General features: G+C 34.6%; 1 protein-coding gene across 5 annotated transcripts; it reads right to left on the minus strand.

The window, feature by feature from the left end:
* Positions 1 to 1,142: 1,142 nt before the first annotated feature.
* On the minus strand, positions 1,143 to 11,467 carry LOC110617276 (protein MODIFIER OF SNC1 1). 5 transcript variants are annotated; one of them, XM_021759957.2, is made up of 11 exons: positions 11,319 to 11,467; positions 8,790 to 8,865; positions 8,306 to 8,386; positions 8,162 to 8,206; positions 7,661 to 8,036; positions 6,522 to 6,624; positions 5,983 to 6,060; positions 4,578 to 5,907; positions 4,237 to 4,495; positions 1,480 to 4,151; positions 1,143 to 1,402 (listed from the first exon to the last, which is right to left on the minus strand). In XM_021759957.2, the coding sequence occupies exons 2-10, from the start codon at positions 8,819 to 8,821 to the stop codon at positions 1,563 to 1,565; spliced, it is 4,893 nt and encodes a 1,630-aa protein (XP_021615649.1). In that variant the 5' UTR covers positions 8,822 to 8,865; positions 11,319 to 11,467; the 3' UTR covers positions 1,143 to 1,402; positions 1,480 to 1,562. The 5 variants fall into 5 exon arrangements, with proteins under 5 accessions (XP_021615649.1, XP_021615647.1, XP_021615650.1 ...); XM_021759955.2 differs by having other exon boundaries at positions 11,181 to 11,467; XM_021759958.2 differs by lacking the exon at positions 11,319 to 11,467 and adding an exon at positions 8,586 to 8,714 and having other exon boundaries at positions 8,790 to 8,841.
* Positions 11,468 to 16,652: the final 5,185 nt, after the last annotated feature.

Genomic DNA, 16,652 nt, shown 5'->3' on the forward strand with positions numbered 1-16,652 from the left:
AAGAAAATTTACTTTCTAATTTAATAGCTGATTTTTTAATTTTAAAAAATAAATTAATACCTTAATGAATTTTTATAAAATATATTAATTAATTATTTATTAATTTAAACATTAAATATTTTAATTTATAATATGAGAAAAACCGTTAATTAATTTATAATTTTATAAAAGATATCTACTATAATTTATTTTATATTAAAGGTATTTTAATTTTTTAATATTTAATGAGATATTTTTTAAAATTTTAAAATTTTTTAATTTATTTATTAAGTTTAAATAATTAATTAATAAATTTTTATATACTATAAAGATTATATATAATTTTTTTAAATAAAGAAAATATATTTATTTTTTATTTAAATCATATGACTATTTTTTAATTTAATAATTATATTTTTTAAAATTAAAATTTTTACATTAATAAATTATTTAAAATTATTAAACATAAAAAAATAAGTTAAAAATACTATAAATAATAATTAAACTAATTATAATATTTATTATTATAAAATAAAATCATACATATATAAAAATAATTATATTTTAAATTTTTATTTTTATTTACTATATATTATATAATTAATAAATATTTTTATATTTATTTCATTAATACAATAAATTAATATATACCTTTATCAGTTATTACCGGTCACAATCAGAAAACCTATTTGTAAAAAGAAATTAGAGCTTGTCTTTTTTGTGCAAATTCTGACATCACCACAGCCCACTTGGTTCCTTCGCTCCTTGCTCGATTAGCGGCATACCGCCATCATTGTTGAAATCATATTTAAAAATTAAACCAAATAATCCTTCTTCGCCCATATTCGTATACGCTTATAGAGATGGATACACTAAAACAAGACCTCTCGAATTCACTTACCCAATACCCTCTAAAGTTGGAAAAAAAAAAAAAACTTAACAAAAAATAATATAATTGTTAAAAGAAATTAATTATACATGAAGATAATATTTATGGCTGTTTTACACTAACTATTAATTGCATTTTATTCTAATAAAATATATTAAAAAAATACATTTTAACCAACATAGAAAAGTTTTTATTGCACTTGAAAATTTTCCCATTCGACTCGTTGAATTTACCTTTAGGTATTAACTGATCGGGACAAAAAAAAGGCCGAGAATAAACAGGAGAACCAGGAAAGCTCCCATCTCTATTTCATTCTTTCCAGTGTTCCATGTTAAGAGATAAGGAATAAAGATCTAATACACCGTTCAAAACACATTGAGGGTTCCACAGCATGCATACTGTGACCACATTAAACCTATCAGATCAGTTACATTTAGAAGTAAAAAAAAAAAAAAGAGAAATCAACCACATCAACTAACTCTCATAATCTCAATATATCTTTTTGGCCTTGACACCATCTGTTTCCTCCAAGCCCTGCTCAATGCACATTCTATCAGTTGGGTTGATCAAATAATATTTACAATTGAAAAAGACTACCTAAACCAGAATACCTGATAGCGTAAGGGATCGAGCCAGAAATATCTATGGAAGTTGGTCTTAGGCATTACCAAAAGAAAACCCTCCGCATTTCACCTCAGTCATGACCGGCATCAACTTGAACATTGCGAGTTTGCCGTCCATAAAAGTTGCCTGCACCATGCCTCGAGTGACTCTGGCCCCTCTCTCTATACCCTGTACCAGAGAAGTCATGGGAAATATCTTTGGAAGGTTCCAAGTTGTTCGCTTTGTTACTGTTGTGGAGCCCAACTGGCTGGTACTCATAATGTGAATTATGTTTCTGTCCTTCCCGGGCTGCAGGTACGTTATGCTGCTTGCTATCTTTCACAGATCCACTCTTATCTCCACGAAATTCATGGTTTCTAATAAAACGGCTACTTTGATTTCCATTTTTGCGGAACCCTGAAGACATGTGTTTCTCATGCCGAACATCCATATTATGAGACGATGATTCAAAGGGGCTACCAGGACGTCCTCCCTGTGCAGTCATCTTCCTTTCCCTCTTAGGCTCTTGCCCAATAGTTGTAGATTCTTCCAAATTCTTTTTAGATGGCAACTGATCATGGTGAGACTGAGGCCTAACTGCAGCAGTATCCTTATCTGGGTGAGGTAAAAGTGGGTCTCCATGTCGAGTAGACTCCTTAATAACCCTACCACCTTCACTGCCTCCACTTGCACTGCTATTGGTCTGGCGTCCTTGTTGACTAGTGGCTGAAACCGACTGAGACTTAGGCTGCCAATGAGATGTGGATCGTTCCCCAGTCGAATTATTTTCTTTTGCAGCTAGAAGTGAATCTCTTTGATGCATCTCTGGAGCCACAGATTGAATGTGCATTTTATCAGCATCCCCCCTAGTTCTCTTCTCATCAGGATTGTGATTGTATCCAGTGCCCTTATGACCCTTGTGTGGTTGCCGCTTTACTCTGGCAGTCACACCCTGTTCTTTTAAAACAGGAACAGTAATGGCCGTGTCAGGATTTTCAGGCATGTCCCATCCATCACAAGCATTCCATCCATCAGAAACCCTAGGTTGCTCTTTCAGAGAACTTACATCAGCTATCTGGCACTGATGATCCTCAATAGCTTTTTGAAAACTTCTACTTTGATTTGAAGTAGCTGATTCGGGTGCACCCTGTTGGCGCCATGCTCCATGCACTTTTCCTGACTTGTTCTGCCTGACATCCCCATTCCTGGATTCCACAGAAGGACTAAATATCACAGTAGCTGTGCCAGAGATTTGGGAGCTTCCAATGCCCAAAGAACCAGACTTCGGTCTTTCAGCAGTTTCATCAGAAGTAATCTGATTACTTGAGGGAACAGCAGCTTGATGATGGCCGCCTTGTTGAGATAGTTCTTTGGCGCCTTGTTGAGATAGTTCTTTGGCTACATGCTTTGGAATGTATCTCTCCATTTCTGCTCTCTTGTTTCTTGGATTATTCTGCACCTGCTGAACATTCTTTGTGGACAGAACAGAATCAACTAAAATATACTGATTGGAGGCATCAGAAACCTCAGTTCTATGTTGTGATCGCACAGGAGCCCACACAACAGCATCACCGTTGTGGCTTTTCTCAGCTGATTTATTCCTCATCATCCTGCGAGGATGCTGAGATCTCCACTGGTTATTCACTCTGATGTGGGTTTCTTCATTTGCTAGTGATAAGTGCAGCTCTGAAGATTCATTTGCATCATTTGAATCAGTTGGGAAACGACCTGAGCTAGGATCCAACAAAGAGTTGGAACTCTTTGGCTCTGAAGTAGTAGCATCTTTTGCTACCACTGATGGTAAAGCTGCTGCAGACGATGCCTCCTCCACTTTTTGCTTGTTCTTCCCATTCTTGTTTTTCCTTCTATGATGTACTGAAGACTCAGCTGCAATGCTAGGCAAATTTGATTCACAGTTTGAATCAATCTCAACAGTAACATCCTGAGGACAGAGAGTAGCATTAGCTGCTATATCAGTATGGCCTTTTGATGCCTCAGTTCCAAAGGAAGAAACCAACTTCTCAATGGAATTTCTTTCCAAGGGGCTAATTTGCTTTTGTCTATAGCCTGTACGCTTCTGCTTAGCACTGCTGTCATGAACCTCTGAAGTACCACTGCAGCAAGTAGCATCAGCACTATTGCTATCTGGTTGGAATGGATTCAATTGCTCATGCACCACAACGGACTCATGGTTAACAACCTTTGATGTCGCAACAGGTATATTGATTGCAATACTGACAGATTTCTCAGCTGCATTCCTGTTAATTTCACTAGTCACAACCTTGGATCCCAGAGCTGATCTTGATCGTATAGATTTGCCAGAAACAACAGCAGTAGTGGCTTTCTCATGCATATTCTGGACAACACTACTAGGGAGGGTTTCCAACTTCTCTCGACTCTGTGCAACTGTATTTGTTTCAGAAACAAAAGAAGAACTTGGTGCTCCAGATTTGCTTGCAACTATGGTTTGTTGGGAAAGATTTAAGGATTCCTCTTGCCTATTCTGGATAGCACTAGCAGGAACATTTTCAAACTTCTGAGTTGCAACTTCCCCTGCTTGTGTACGCCTATTCAACTCTTCCAATTTTGCAAGAGCCTTGGCTCTCTGCTCCCTTGTCCTTTCTTCCTCTTCCTTCTCTCGCTGTTTAATTCGCTTGGCTAGCTCTCTCATCTTAGCACGCTGATCAGAAAACACAATTATCAGTTAATAATAGCAGATGCATACTATTAGAATACATTAAAGGATAAGTGGAGGAAAAAAGTGCCTGGCTATCGCTTGGTTCAGATGCAGGTGGCATTGATTCTCCATCATCCTTCAGTGAAGGATGCAATACAGAATTCTGAGGAGCCTCCACTGAACTATGGGCTTGCCCATGAACAGAAGAAATTTCATAATGTGCAGTTGACACTATACATCGTTGATCTGCAACTTGAGATTTTTTCCGCCAGCCATCAGCTTCTTGAGTACTAAATCTTCCTTTACCACGATGATCAGCTCTACTGTGCATGCCCTGAGTGGACCTCCTGCAGATCCACATATTAGTGTTTTTTGAACAATCAAGTAACAGATATGTTATCAATGAAAGCCTAGGAGGTACAAACTGACCTGGGGATGGTTGTTCCACTCACTATTGTTGATTCAAGGTTCCTATCTCCAGCAGAAAAGCAGTCTTCCTGTGGGGCAGAGTTGATAATTCTACCGACACTAGTCTTTTCATGAGATGGAGTGTCAATACCCGCCTCATTTGTAGAATGACCAGCAAAGGCATTACCAGCTTGCAATTTATTATTCTGCTCCTCCCTACTAGAGACAGGTTTAGTGTCATTTCGTCCATCAGAAGTCCGGGTCTTTGCATTTAGACCTTCTATTTTCTGAATCAGACTGGAATCTTTGGAATCTTTAGGAACTGCCAATTCTTGAGGAAAACTAGAAGGTGCAGGTTCAAATTTCTTAACTGATATGTCTTCAAATGCGTTCAATTTCCCCCCACTTTCAGGTGATTTCACTTTTGTGGGGACAACTTTTTGATTGTCAACAGCCCCAGAAAAAGCTTCTTCAGCAGGTGCGATTCTTCTTGCATCGAACTCATGATCCTTCTTGCTATCTGCCCTCCAGCCATTCTCCCCTGATGATGACTTACTTGTATGCTCCCCCTTCAGAGGATATGAGGCATTTGTTTTCATGGTGTCAACAGACTTCTGCTCTTCATCTTTACCCTCCCAGCCATCATGCTGCTTCAGAAGAACTTTATAAGGTCTTTTAACATCTTGAGGATGAGCAGGTTCCACTTGATCCAAAACCATTGCCTTGCTACTAGGTCCACATCCACTGGTTCTGCCATGAGAATTGCCAGGATCAGGAATACTTTGACCACAGTACCTGTTATATGTAGCAGGGCCCATTGCCATTCCCATAAATGGAACATCACGTTCATTGGGATTGCAGTAGGGCATGGGAGGACCATAATAGCCCTCATAAGGCCCTGGTCCTGGATAAAAACTAGGTCTGAGAGGAATGTTTGGGTGCATATAAGTATCATGCATATGAGGCCGGTACATATCCCCATTCTTTGGATGGGGGGCCCTGGGCCCAGCTCCAGGTGGAGGAACTGCTTGTGGATTGGCAAGAGCAGGAGGAGGAATCTGTGGATGGTAGTAAGGAAATGGTTCCATGGGAAAACCACCGGGGGCAACTGGGGACCGAAATGGTGGACATCCTGGAGGTCCTCTAACCCAAACCCCACCTGGTTGATTGTTAACAGGAGGACCACGCCACGCGTCATAATGCTGAGGAGGGATACTAGAATTAGGATATGGTTGGAAATCAGCATTCCACTTCTCGACATTGGCCCTGGCTCCATCTTCACCATACACATTTTCTCTCCTCCAGGGACTTTCAGCTCCACTCTTCACATTTTCATGTGCAGAGAGATCACCTTAAAAACCAAAACAACCATATAATATTAACCATCCATTAAGTGATCCAAAAAATCAAGTCCAAGAACACAAACCTGCAGAATCCTCAGTCCCTTCATTCCTGGATGCTACTCCAGCAGAAGATGAGCCTGGACGACTGTAAGAATCATGATCTGTAAAAAATAGCAAATTAAGGAAATTCAAAAGAAAAATCCATGAAGCATTTTATTAGAACATCCAATTAACAGACTTTTCATATACTTGACAGGTTGAGCAAAACAGAAATACGTCCAACTTAAACAAACATGAAAATATGAATGACACACTGTATGAGAGATACAGTTGAAAAGTTGCTATGAGAAAATCTTCATAGCTTTAAAATGTTGCATTGTATAACTAATATAAACAATAACAAACAGGGGAAATCAACAGATCAAGGATTCCCATCTCATTCCACCAGCGTGTTTCTTAATTTGATGTAGTAATTGACCTATGAAATACCATGACAAGACAAAAATTGCAAGTTTTCTACGTTCTGTGCAAAGCACAAACTAATAACTGCTCTACAAACATTATAACAATCACTGAAAGGCCCAAAGTCAAAGCACAAATCAGCGATAATTTAGAACAAAACCTTGTGAGTCCACTTCCCTTCCAGAATTGTCCTTTTCTGATCCAAGTGATGGAAAATCTCCGGAAGTCAGAGAAAACCCATCATTCTTAGAGGACGTTACTCCCTGCAAAAACAGACAAATATGCTCCATCAGGCAATTTAGAAAGAAACAAACCCACCAGAAAGACAAGCAGAAATATGATGGCATCTTATTTGGCAGCTGCTGGAAGCATCATACAAGTAAAATGCAAATTACATGTATAACTGCAGAACACATCAATTAAATAGCCGTAATTAATTCTTCACATCCCAGATATACCAAACATTGTGCAGCAGAGACGATCTTCCTCCTTATATTGCAATTTTCCAAAATATCATCTAAAATCACTCCTTTCCCCCCATCAGAACCAGTGGTGGTAAAGAGAGGTGGTAGACACACAAAAAGCTTCCATGTAATTATGAATTTTAACAACTGAATGGGTAGAAAGAAATCAATTTGAGTATTGTGATGAACTATTAACAACAGAAAGGAAAAGCTAATGGTATTGTAACGCACTTGAAAATTAAAGCATCTACTGTATGCATAAATATATATAATATAGCAGTGTATGTATAATACTATTATGAGTCCCTATTGCTCGTTATATTCTCTCTTTTTTAGAAATGTGTACTCTTCTTTTTTTGTTTGGTGCCTTTTTCCCACTTCTAATACATTAAAAACTACAAATTGAGTGTGAAAACTATCATGTATTATTATTGTGTTGAATGATTTTCTATTTTAGCAAACTAGTAATAATATTTCAATCACATTCTTTTTCACCTTGCTATTATTCCTAACCAATCAAATCAACTATTTTAAGAATTTGCACCCTGGTGCATCAGGCACCTTTCAGTTTTAACATTTGAATACTTTGTCTTCTACAGAAGACTGACAGATTTGGGAGATAAATTGCCTCCCATAAAAACAACTAGAATATCAAAGCAAGGATTTCAAAATGGACTCTACCGATCAACACTCCACGAAAGCAAGAAGAATATATTTGCAATAGTGTAACATATAAAAAACATGATGACAACAATTAAAGTGAAGGAGTTCATTTAAAGCAACCATTATCACCAAATGTTTATCTAAACAGTGTCCTTTAAGATTAAAAACATACCAACTTATCTGCTGCTCCCATTGCGTGCCACGCCACTGACTTATCCGACAAAGGTTCAGCAAACCGCGATAATTGTGAGCTACCAGGTCTTGTTTCTGCACTACGAGGACGCAAAGCTGCATGTGATGTCTGATTTGATGGCAGTGCTCCAGAAGATGATGATGGCCTAGAATTTGTACCCCATGCACTAACAATAGGTTCATGGGCTTTTTCACTACCCGCGGTTGATGGTCGAGTGCCACTTCCACCAGATGAAGGGCGACCACTAAGATGGCTTGGTGAACCAGTACCACCATCATTATTTAGAGATAGAGAGCAAGAACCCCATGCATTTGATGCAGAAGAAGATGATCTACTGCCCCAACTATGGGTACCCCTGTTGTGTGGGAAGCAATGAAGGAACAGTGCAAGAATAAAGCACATTAACAGGACCAAAATTTTATGAAGATTAAAAATCCACCAAAAAAAGGCATTCGAAAATCTAGTGTATGAGTTACTCACTTGGGAACAATTTCAACATTTGGGTCCAGACCATGATTTTCTAACCTTGAAATAATACAAATAGAACATGAAATTTGATTAGGCACAAACCAGGAGCCTTCTCATTAATAATTCTACTAAACCCTAATCCCCAAAGCATAATACCTTTGACTTGGTAAATTGATAGGTTTTGGAACAGCAACTTTCCCCAACACAGTCATGCCACTTCTTCTTCCAGGCGCCCATCTGCAACCAATCATCCTTAAGACAACAAAACCATAGATATGCAACAGCTACAACTCCATGTACTTTTTTTTATCTCCCTCGACTTTAATTTGAGACCAGTTCTATGTAGCTTGAAAGAAACAGTTAGCAAAGTTTTGGCAAGCAATTTTTTCTGGTATCCCAAGATTTAATATAATTAATAACACTGGAGAAAATTTACATATATTCATTAGATGCAATCAGCAGAGAAGGGAGAAATACAATCAATTACAATCAATCCTCTCCCCCACCCATCCTCCTCCACAAGAGAGAGTTATGCTCCACTTTCATTGTAAAACTAGGGCTACAGCTGCATGAACACTTACTTAAAATATTTTAGAGACTTAAAGTTCATTAAAAAATAAAAAGTGTACATATCTCATACCTTCTCTCCCCATTCAACATACTTGATGTCATAGTTCGCTTGTCATAGCAAGGTAATTAAAAAGAATTTGCAGAACCTGGAAAAATAAGAAACAAATCCACCAGTAAGATGCAATAAAAAGCACAAATAAGAGGAAGAGAAGAGTAAGATAGGAAATAACGTTCTACATGACATCATTTTTGCTGCTCTTACATTTCAACGAGAAAAAAGCAGAAAATAGGCACAACCAAGGTTACCAAAGTCTGGCATCTAATTCATACAGATCAAAGGAAAAACTTGGTCATATGTTAAATAACTGAACTGAGAATAGAAAAAGTAGGTCAAACAAGATTTATTTTATTCAATTTACAAGAGAGAGAGAGAGGAAAAAAGAGCTAAGCAACATTGGGCTTGACAGAAAATGCAAGAACTTATACAAACATGTGTGGCTTCTCAGGGTGTGTGCAGTTTGTGATTCTATATGTGCATCTGTATGTCCATACAGCCTTGTGTGCAGTCCATGCAACATTGATGGCCAACAAGTACCTAATTTTATATACATTATTTTCTAAGGTGAATGTAGCTATAAAACCAGGATATGTAAAAAACATGAACAAAGTTAAGTACATAAACTATTCCTTATACTCTCTCTCTACATGTGTATGTGTGTAAATATTATTTCCTAATCTGAATATTGCTATAAAACAAGGATATGAAAGAAACATAAACAAAATTAAGCACATAAACTATTTCTTTACCTCAAAAAAGAAAAGGACACAAACACATACATATAAACACGTTCCATTGCTATTAGCACACTTAGGCAAGAAAATCACTTCCACTTTCCCTCAAATAAAAATATACCAGTTTCTCTCGCCATTGGCCTTTACCATTTATAAAATCAAGCATACCAGTGAACTTACAACTAAGCGCCTTATTTCAGATAAGTTGCATTCTCTCCACCATATGTTACTTGTCTTGAGGAAACTACTGGCAACACCAACCTAGTTAAGAACCTAAGTATGGATATAAGACATTTATTGCATTCTCTAACCTTATGGCATATGCTACATGTCTTGAGGGAGGTACTGGCAACATAACCTACTTAAGGATCCAACTTAAACTCTCTGTATGCCAATCTTACGTTATGATAATCTACAACCAGCTCTCGGCCTTCATACTCCTAGTTCCTCAAACAAGTGACAACTATTATAGTAAATCTAATAACTTCTGAGCTTCATATTTTTAAAGCATTCCCCAACATTTTACTTGATCTAACCACCTTGGAAAAGGGAACCACTTTATCATATACTGTGTTGCACTGCTTATTCATTTATTTAGGCCATTTTAACTAAGACTCCCTTGTCAAATACCCAAAAAACCACAAGGATGGTCCACATTCCTGTTTATTGTCATTTCCTGATCCTTTTTGCCCAACTTGATCCAATAAAGACTTCCACTAACAAATTCCCAATAACCCCACCAAGGCAAATCCTGTCATTAACCTTTCCACCCTTTTTGTTTGTCAGTAGAAGGGGTTGCAAGAGGAGGTGTGGAGGCTCCTTCTTGGTGGTGTGTAAATAAATGCAACAAGTCGTCAGATCAAACTCCACATTCAACATTTTCTTCTTTGAAATGGTTTGTCTTAATTTCAAGTGATATTATGTTGCATCTTCCAACACGGAACATCTCAATCTCGCATGCAGAATGCTTACTCATAAACGTATCACTACAATATCCCAACTATTTAATCCATAAAACATGTCCAAATCTCGAATTCAACTTAACAAGAGTATGACATGCATAAAATCCAAACAGTTCATAAGCATTTGAAATTTGGGGCAACAACTGAGCACACCTCTCTCCTCTCTCTCTCATGTCCAAAATCTAGCCCCAAGTAACCAAAAAAATCAATCAAGAGAGACCAAAAGAGCATTTGAAACTTCCTGAGATATTGCTCTTCCAACAGGCAGTTTTAACTCCATCCTAATTTTCATAACTAAATATATGTATATATCCTTCCCACAAAATAAAATATCGCAGCTCTGGTATCATTTTCTCAAACCGCAATGTGTAACTAAGCATGATAAAAAACAATAAACGGATTAGTCACCATTCAAAATAAAGCACAAAAATTACACAAGCAAGTTCATATGTAAAGATCAAATTGTACTCTACACAAAATTGCCCAATCTCGCCCAAAAGAACAAGAACCGAATCAATCGCAATTATGTTATCAAAAAAGAAGAAAAACTAAAACAAACGCAGTGGCCGAGTAGCAGTTACGCAATATCCCAAAAATACTCTCTCCCTTTCCACTTGTTTCCCCACACTTTCTCGGCAAACAAACATAGCCATAAATTAACAAACAAGTTTATGAAAAAGTTGATGAAATTTTATAGGATTGCTTGCCTGAATAATTTATTTCCTTTTTTTTTTTTCAATTGGGGAGGGGAAGTGAATTTGGAAACCCTAGAGAGGAAAATGATTCGAAGAAAAGAGATGTCCTGTTGAAATTTTATAAAGAGCAAATGGATTGAGAGCTCTCACGGATTTAGAGAGATCGGAGAGAAGAGAGAGATCGTGCTGGTTATACGATTAAGCACGGCTCTTTAGATCGCCGAGAAATAAAGGAGGAGGAGAGGGAGCTGAACAGCAATGAGTTTCCTCTAACATTGAAATAGACTTCCGACCCCCAAAGTTTGAAGGAAAAATTTTAAGTAATAATAATAATAAATTATTTTCTATTACTTTTTTCTATTATATATTTTTATTGAAAGTTAAATAATATTTTTTACTTAATAATTAATATGTTTATGTTAATAATAAAATCATACAAAAAATTAATAATTACCACATTTATCATTAAACTAAGTCGATAATGGGCAGTAAATTATACAATATGTAACAAAATTTAAATGGTATTTTATTAAATATAATTATTATAATCTTTCAAATGAGTTGTTTAATTGATTTTTTAATTTATTCATTCAATGATTTTTATTTAAGAAAATTAACTACATTTAATTTTCATACCTCTCTTAAATAAATAAAAAATTATAGAAATTTCAGTTTTTATTTCTTTTCTCCCTCTCCGCTAAATTATTACCCAATGATGAGTAATGAAGAATATTAAATAGTAAATTTATACATGATTTTATAAAAATTCATTTTAATTTTTTTTAAAATAAATAATATAAAAATAAAGTGTATATTTAAAATATTTAATTAATTGAATTTTTTACTTTAAATAAAAAAATTATAAGAAAAAAATTAATTAAATTAAATTTTTACGTAATTTTTAATTTCAAATAGAGATTACATGATTTAATATAAAAATAATCAAAATCTAAAAAAATTTCTCAAATTTAACCCATAAACAATAGAATTCATATGTTTCATCAATTTTGTTACAGTTGAATCATACGGTGATTTAAAAAAAAAAAAATTGATTTTTAAACGAAAGAGAAATAAAGAAACGTTCTTCTCAAGTGCGGCGCAATGGTACGTGGATTGCCGTATTGGGGAGGTTGAGTGAAGGACAATTTAACAAGAAAGAACAAAATGGTTTAAGCGGTGCTAATTTGTACACGTTTTTTTTATTTTTTACTATCGAAAAATTATATTGAATGGAATTAAAGTTAAAAAATAATTATATAATATAAAAATTGAATTATATTAAATTAAATTTATTTAATTATTTAATTTTAATTTTTTATCAAAAATTATATTGAAATTAAACTAAAAAATCTATTTATATATATATTTAAATAGTTTATAATAATATTATAATTTTAATATATAATTTTAATAATATGTTTTATATATTATATAATTTTATTAAAATTACATACATATAATTATAATATTATTTAATTATCAAATATTTATTACCATTTTATTTAATCAATTTAATTAATTGATTATAATTTATTTTATTTAAATAAATTATAAAATTATATTATTAGAATATAAATTATTAAAATAATTATATATATACTTATAATTATTATTATTATATATATAATAACAATATAAAATATTATATTTTTTAATTATTAATTAATTATTAAATATTTATAATAGTATAATTTAATTAATTTAATCAGTTAATTAAAATTCGTCCTATTTAAATATATTATAATATATACTATTTAAATATTAATAGAATTATATTAATAAAATATAAATTATTAAAATAATTATATATAGATTAATATGTATGTATATATATACTAATAATTATTATTAGTAACTATATGTATATATATATATATATATATATATATAATTATTATATATTTTAATTATTAATTAATTATTAAAAATTTATAAAAATTTAATTTAATTAATTTAATTTGTTAATTATGCTTCATTCAATTTAAATAAATATTATACACTATTTTCATATTAATAGAATTTATATTAATAGAAAATAAATTATCAAAAACAATTATATATGTAATTGTTATTATTATCTCTGTATATATTATATTATATATAATTATTAATTAGATTATATAATAATAAAATATAATTAAATTAAAATAATTGTGACTATTTAAAAAAAAATACTATTAACTTAAACTATATAATTTTAAATACTATATAATTTTATCTTAAATTACAAAGTTTTAATATAAAAAAAATATATTTATAATATATCAAATAAATAATAAAAACTCATTTAATCAGACTTTATTTCTTGTGTAAATATTGTAATAAAATTTTTAAAAGTTTTATTAGAAAATTTATTTATTTATTTTTATTTTTTTAAGAATTTAAAATTTATAATATAAAGATTATATTGTATTTAATTATATATTTTTATATATTTTAAATAAAAATATTATATAATGTTATGAATTTTTAATATTATTTTGAAATAAGACTAATTAATTTAATATAAATAATATTAATATTATATTAAAAGTATTTAATTATTTTATTTAAATTTAAAGTTTATTATAGTAATGAAAAATTATATCAAAATTAAAATAAAAATAAAAATAGAATCCATACTAAAATTAAACTGAAATTGAAAATATATAAACACATACTGAAATCATATTAAAATTTAATTCTGATTGTAATTTCAAAAAATCAATTTTCAGTTCCAATTACAATTTCTACTAAGGATATTTTAAAATCAGAATCGCATATGATAGACTTGAGTGAGGTTTCATTCGGGATATGCTTCTTCGGCTGGGTTTTGCGCAACAATGGGTTGCTTTGCTGTTCTCTTGTATCTCCACTGTTCGTTATTGGATCCTGCATGATAGCAAGGAGTTAGGCCCTATTGTTCCTACAAGGGGATTGAGGCAAGGAGACCCCTTATCGCCGTACTTGTTTATTCTTTGTGCTGAGGGGCTTTCCCGTCTCCTGCAAAATTATATAAGCAGTGGAAGCCTTCATGGGTATAGGGTTTCTCGGGGTGGCCCGCAGATTTCTTACCTTTTTTTCGCAGATGATAGCTTGATCTTCTTCCGAGCAAGTGTTCAGGAGGCTTTGGAACTCAAGCGTATCCTTCGCATGTATGAAAATGCATCTGGACAGGTGATAAACCTTCAGAAATCATCTATCTCCTTTAGTAGGTACACTCCTGTGGCTCTTCGGGACTCTGTATGCTCAGTACTTCAAGTTGAGGAGAAACCAGATTTTGAAAATTATTTAGGACTTCCTTCTCATGTTGGGAATAATAAGAGGGAAGTGTTCAGTTTTGTTAAGGATAGATTGTGGAAAAGGCTGAATTCTTGAAAGCATCGGGCACTGTCTCAAGCAGGTAAGGAGGTTCTATTGAAAACAGTCCTCCAAGCTTTGCCAAACTATGTGATGAGCTTATTTTTACTTCCTCGGACTCTTTGTGATGAACTGCAACGCATGATGACTAGATATTGGTGGAGTAAGGGGGCAGATCAAAATCGGGGTATTCATTGGCTGGGTTGGCACAGAATGGCAAAGCACAAATCTGATGGCGGGCTAGGTTTCAAAATTCTTCATAAGTTTAACTTGGCCATGCTTGGGAAGTAGAGCTGGCACATTATCAACAGGCCTCAGTCCTTAGTGGCTCGTGTCCTTAAGGCCCGCTATTTTTCGACACAATCTTTCTTTGAAGCTCCTTTGGGAAGTAACCCTAGTTTTTTGTGGCGCAGCATATGGGAAACTCGGGGTCTGATTCGAGCTGGGGCTTACTGGAGGATTGGGAATGGTCAGTCAGTTTCAGTCTGGGGGCAACCCTGGTTGAGAGAGCTGCCTGAGTCCCTGGTTTCTACAACCCCTCCTTTGAACTATGCTAGAGTTGTTGTTTCAGATCTCATAATTGACCACAGATGGAACGAGAGTTTAATTGCACAGATGTTCAACGAAAGATATAGAAGTTGTATTTTGAACATCCCTCTTAGTCTTTCATCGTGTTCTGATACATGGTGCTGGAAATTCGAGTCCAAAGGTCACTATTCGGTTAAGAGTGCATATAGGTTACTGGTTGATGACTTTCAACATAGGGAAGGGAGCGAGATATGGAAAAGGTTCTGGAAAGCTAAAGTTCCCTCAAAAGTGCTCAATTTCTGCTGGCGGGCTCTAGTTAATGTTGTCCCTTGCCTCTCGTCACTTCAGTCCAAGAGAGTCCCAGTTGATCCTTCATGCCCGTTGTGTCATGTAGTCCCTGAGAATGTCTTGCATATTCTGATTCAGTGCCCTTTTGCCCGCAGCTGCTGGTTAAGCTCGCCGTTGGGTTGGCCTGCGCCTTCTGCATCTTCTTTAAATGAGTGGTTTTCTTTAGCCTTCTCTTCTGCTTCTGTGGAAAATGCCTCCCTTATGCTAATGATCTTATGGGCTTTGTGGCAAAATAGGAACAATGTTGTATGGAAGGGCCAGGGTCAGACTGCGAGTGGTGTGTTCTTCATGGCTCTGAATTTTTTGCAGCAATGGAAAGCAGCCCGGGTCGTGTCCTCAGTAAGCACCATTGTCGACCCGGCTCGCCCGATCTGGTCTCCTCCGCCGCACGGTTGGATCAAGGCGAACATTGACGCCTCTTTAAGCTTGCAACGAGGTTCGGTAGGTTTCGGTTGTGTAATCCGGAAGGATGATGGGAGTTTTGTGGCTGCTAGAGCAGGCTCTTTTTATAGTCAGATGGATGCAAAGTGTGCTGAAGCTATAGCATTCCGGGAAGCATTGAGCTGGATTAAAGAGTGTGGATGGAATCGAGTTCTTTTCGAATTGGATGCTCAGGTACTTATGATGTCAGTTAATTGTGTTTTGTTAGATGATTTATCGTCTTTTGGCCTTTTGGTTCAAGATTGTAAACTGCTTCTATCTAGTTATGAGGAAGCAAAGTGTGTTTTTTTCATAGATCTGCGAATGATGTCGCTCATGTTCTAGCAACATCGGCTCATTCTGAGTCAGGTCAAAGAGTTTGGATTGATATCCCTCCTACTCATATTGTTTCTTTATTCTCTTTGAATTAATGAAGTTTTGTTGTTATTTCAAAAAAAAAAAAAAACTCATTACTCTCAAGCAGCGGCAGGCAGGGCGTTGCCACTGAAGTTGCGAGGGCTAGGGCTAACTAAACTCATCATAAACCAAAGCAGTCTCTTTCAGCCCACCCCATCAATAATCAAATCAACGGCTACTCAAACTGTGATGCTGTTTGCTCTTTTGTTATGCCCTCAGCACCAACTCCACTTCCAAGACTAAACTACACTATAAATACACAGTGGCTTATTCAAATATTCAAGTCAGGTATTTAATTTGATCGCTGCAGTAAGTCTTTTGTTCATAATTTTTTTTTTTGTTACAAAGTTCTCAAGTCATTCAAAAATATTGACGAAAATTCAGAGCGATAAAATTTTATAAATTAAATTAATTTGTCCATCTTAATTTTTT

This window comes from Manihot esculenta, chromosome 6, assembly GCF_001659605.2.
Source record: "Manihot esculenta cultivar AM560-2 chromosome 6, M.esculenta_v8, whole genome shotgun sequence".
NCBI classification, from domain to species: domain Eukaryota; kingdom Viridiplantae; phylum Streptophyta; class Magnoliopsida; order Malpighiales; family Euphorbiaceae; genus Manihot; species Manihot esculenta.

What these genes read in the sequence shown, in the direction of transcription:
- LOC110617276 (XM_021759957.2), bottom strand. Translation starts at nt 8,821, where the DNA reads ATGACATCAAGTATGTTGAATGGGGAGAGAAG. An exon ending in AATGTTGAAATTGTTCCCAA is followed by an intron (nt 8,037 to 8,161) that starts GTGAGTAACTCA and finishes CCCACACAACAG; the next exon opens with GGGTACCCATAGTTGGGGCA. An exon ending in AAGGGAAGTGGACTCACAAG is followed by an intron (nt 6,061 to 6,521) that starts GTTTTGTTCTAA and finishes TATTTTTTACAG; the next exon opens with ATCATGATTCTTACAGTCGT.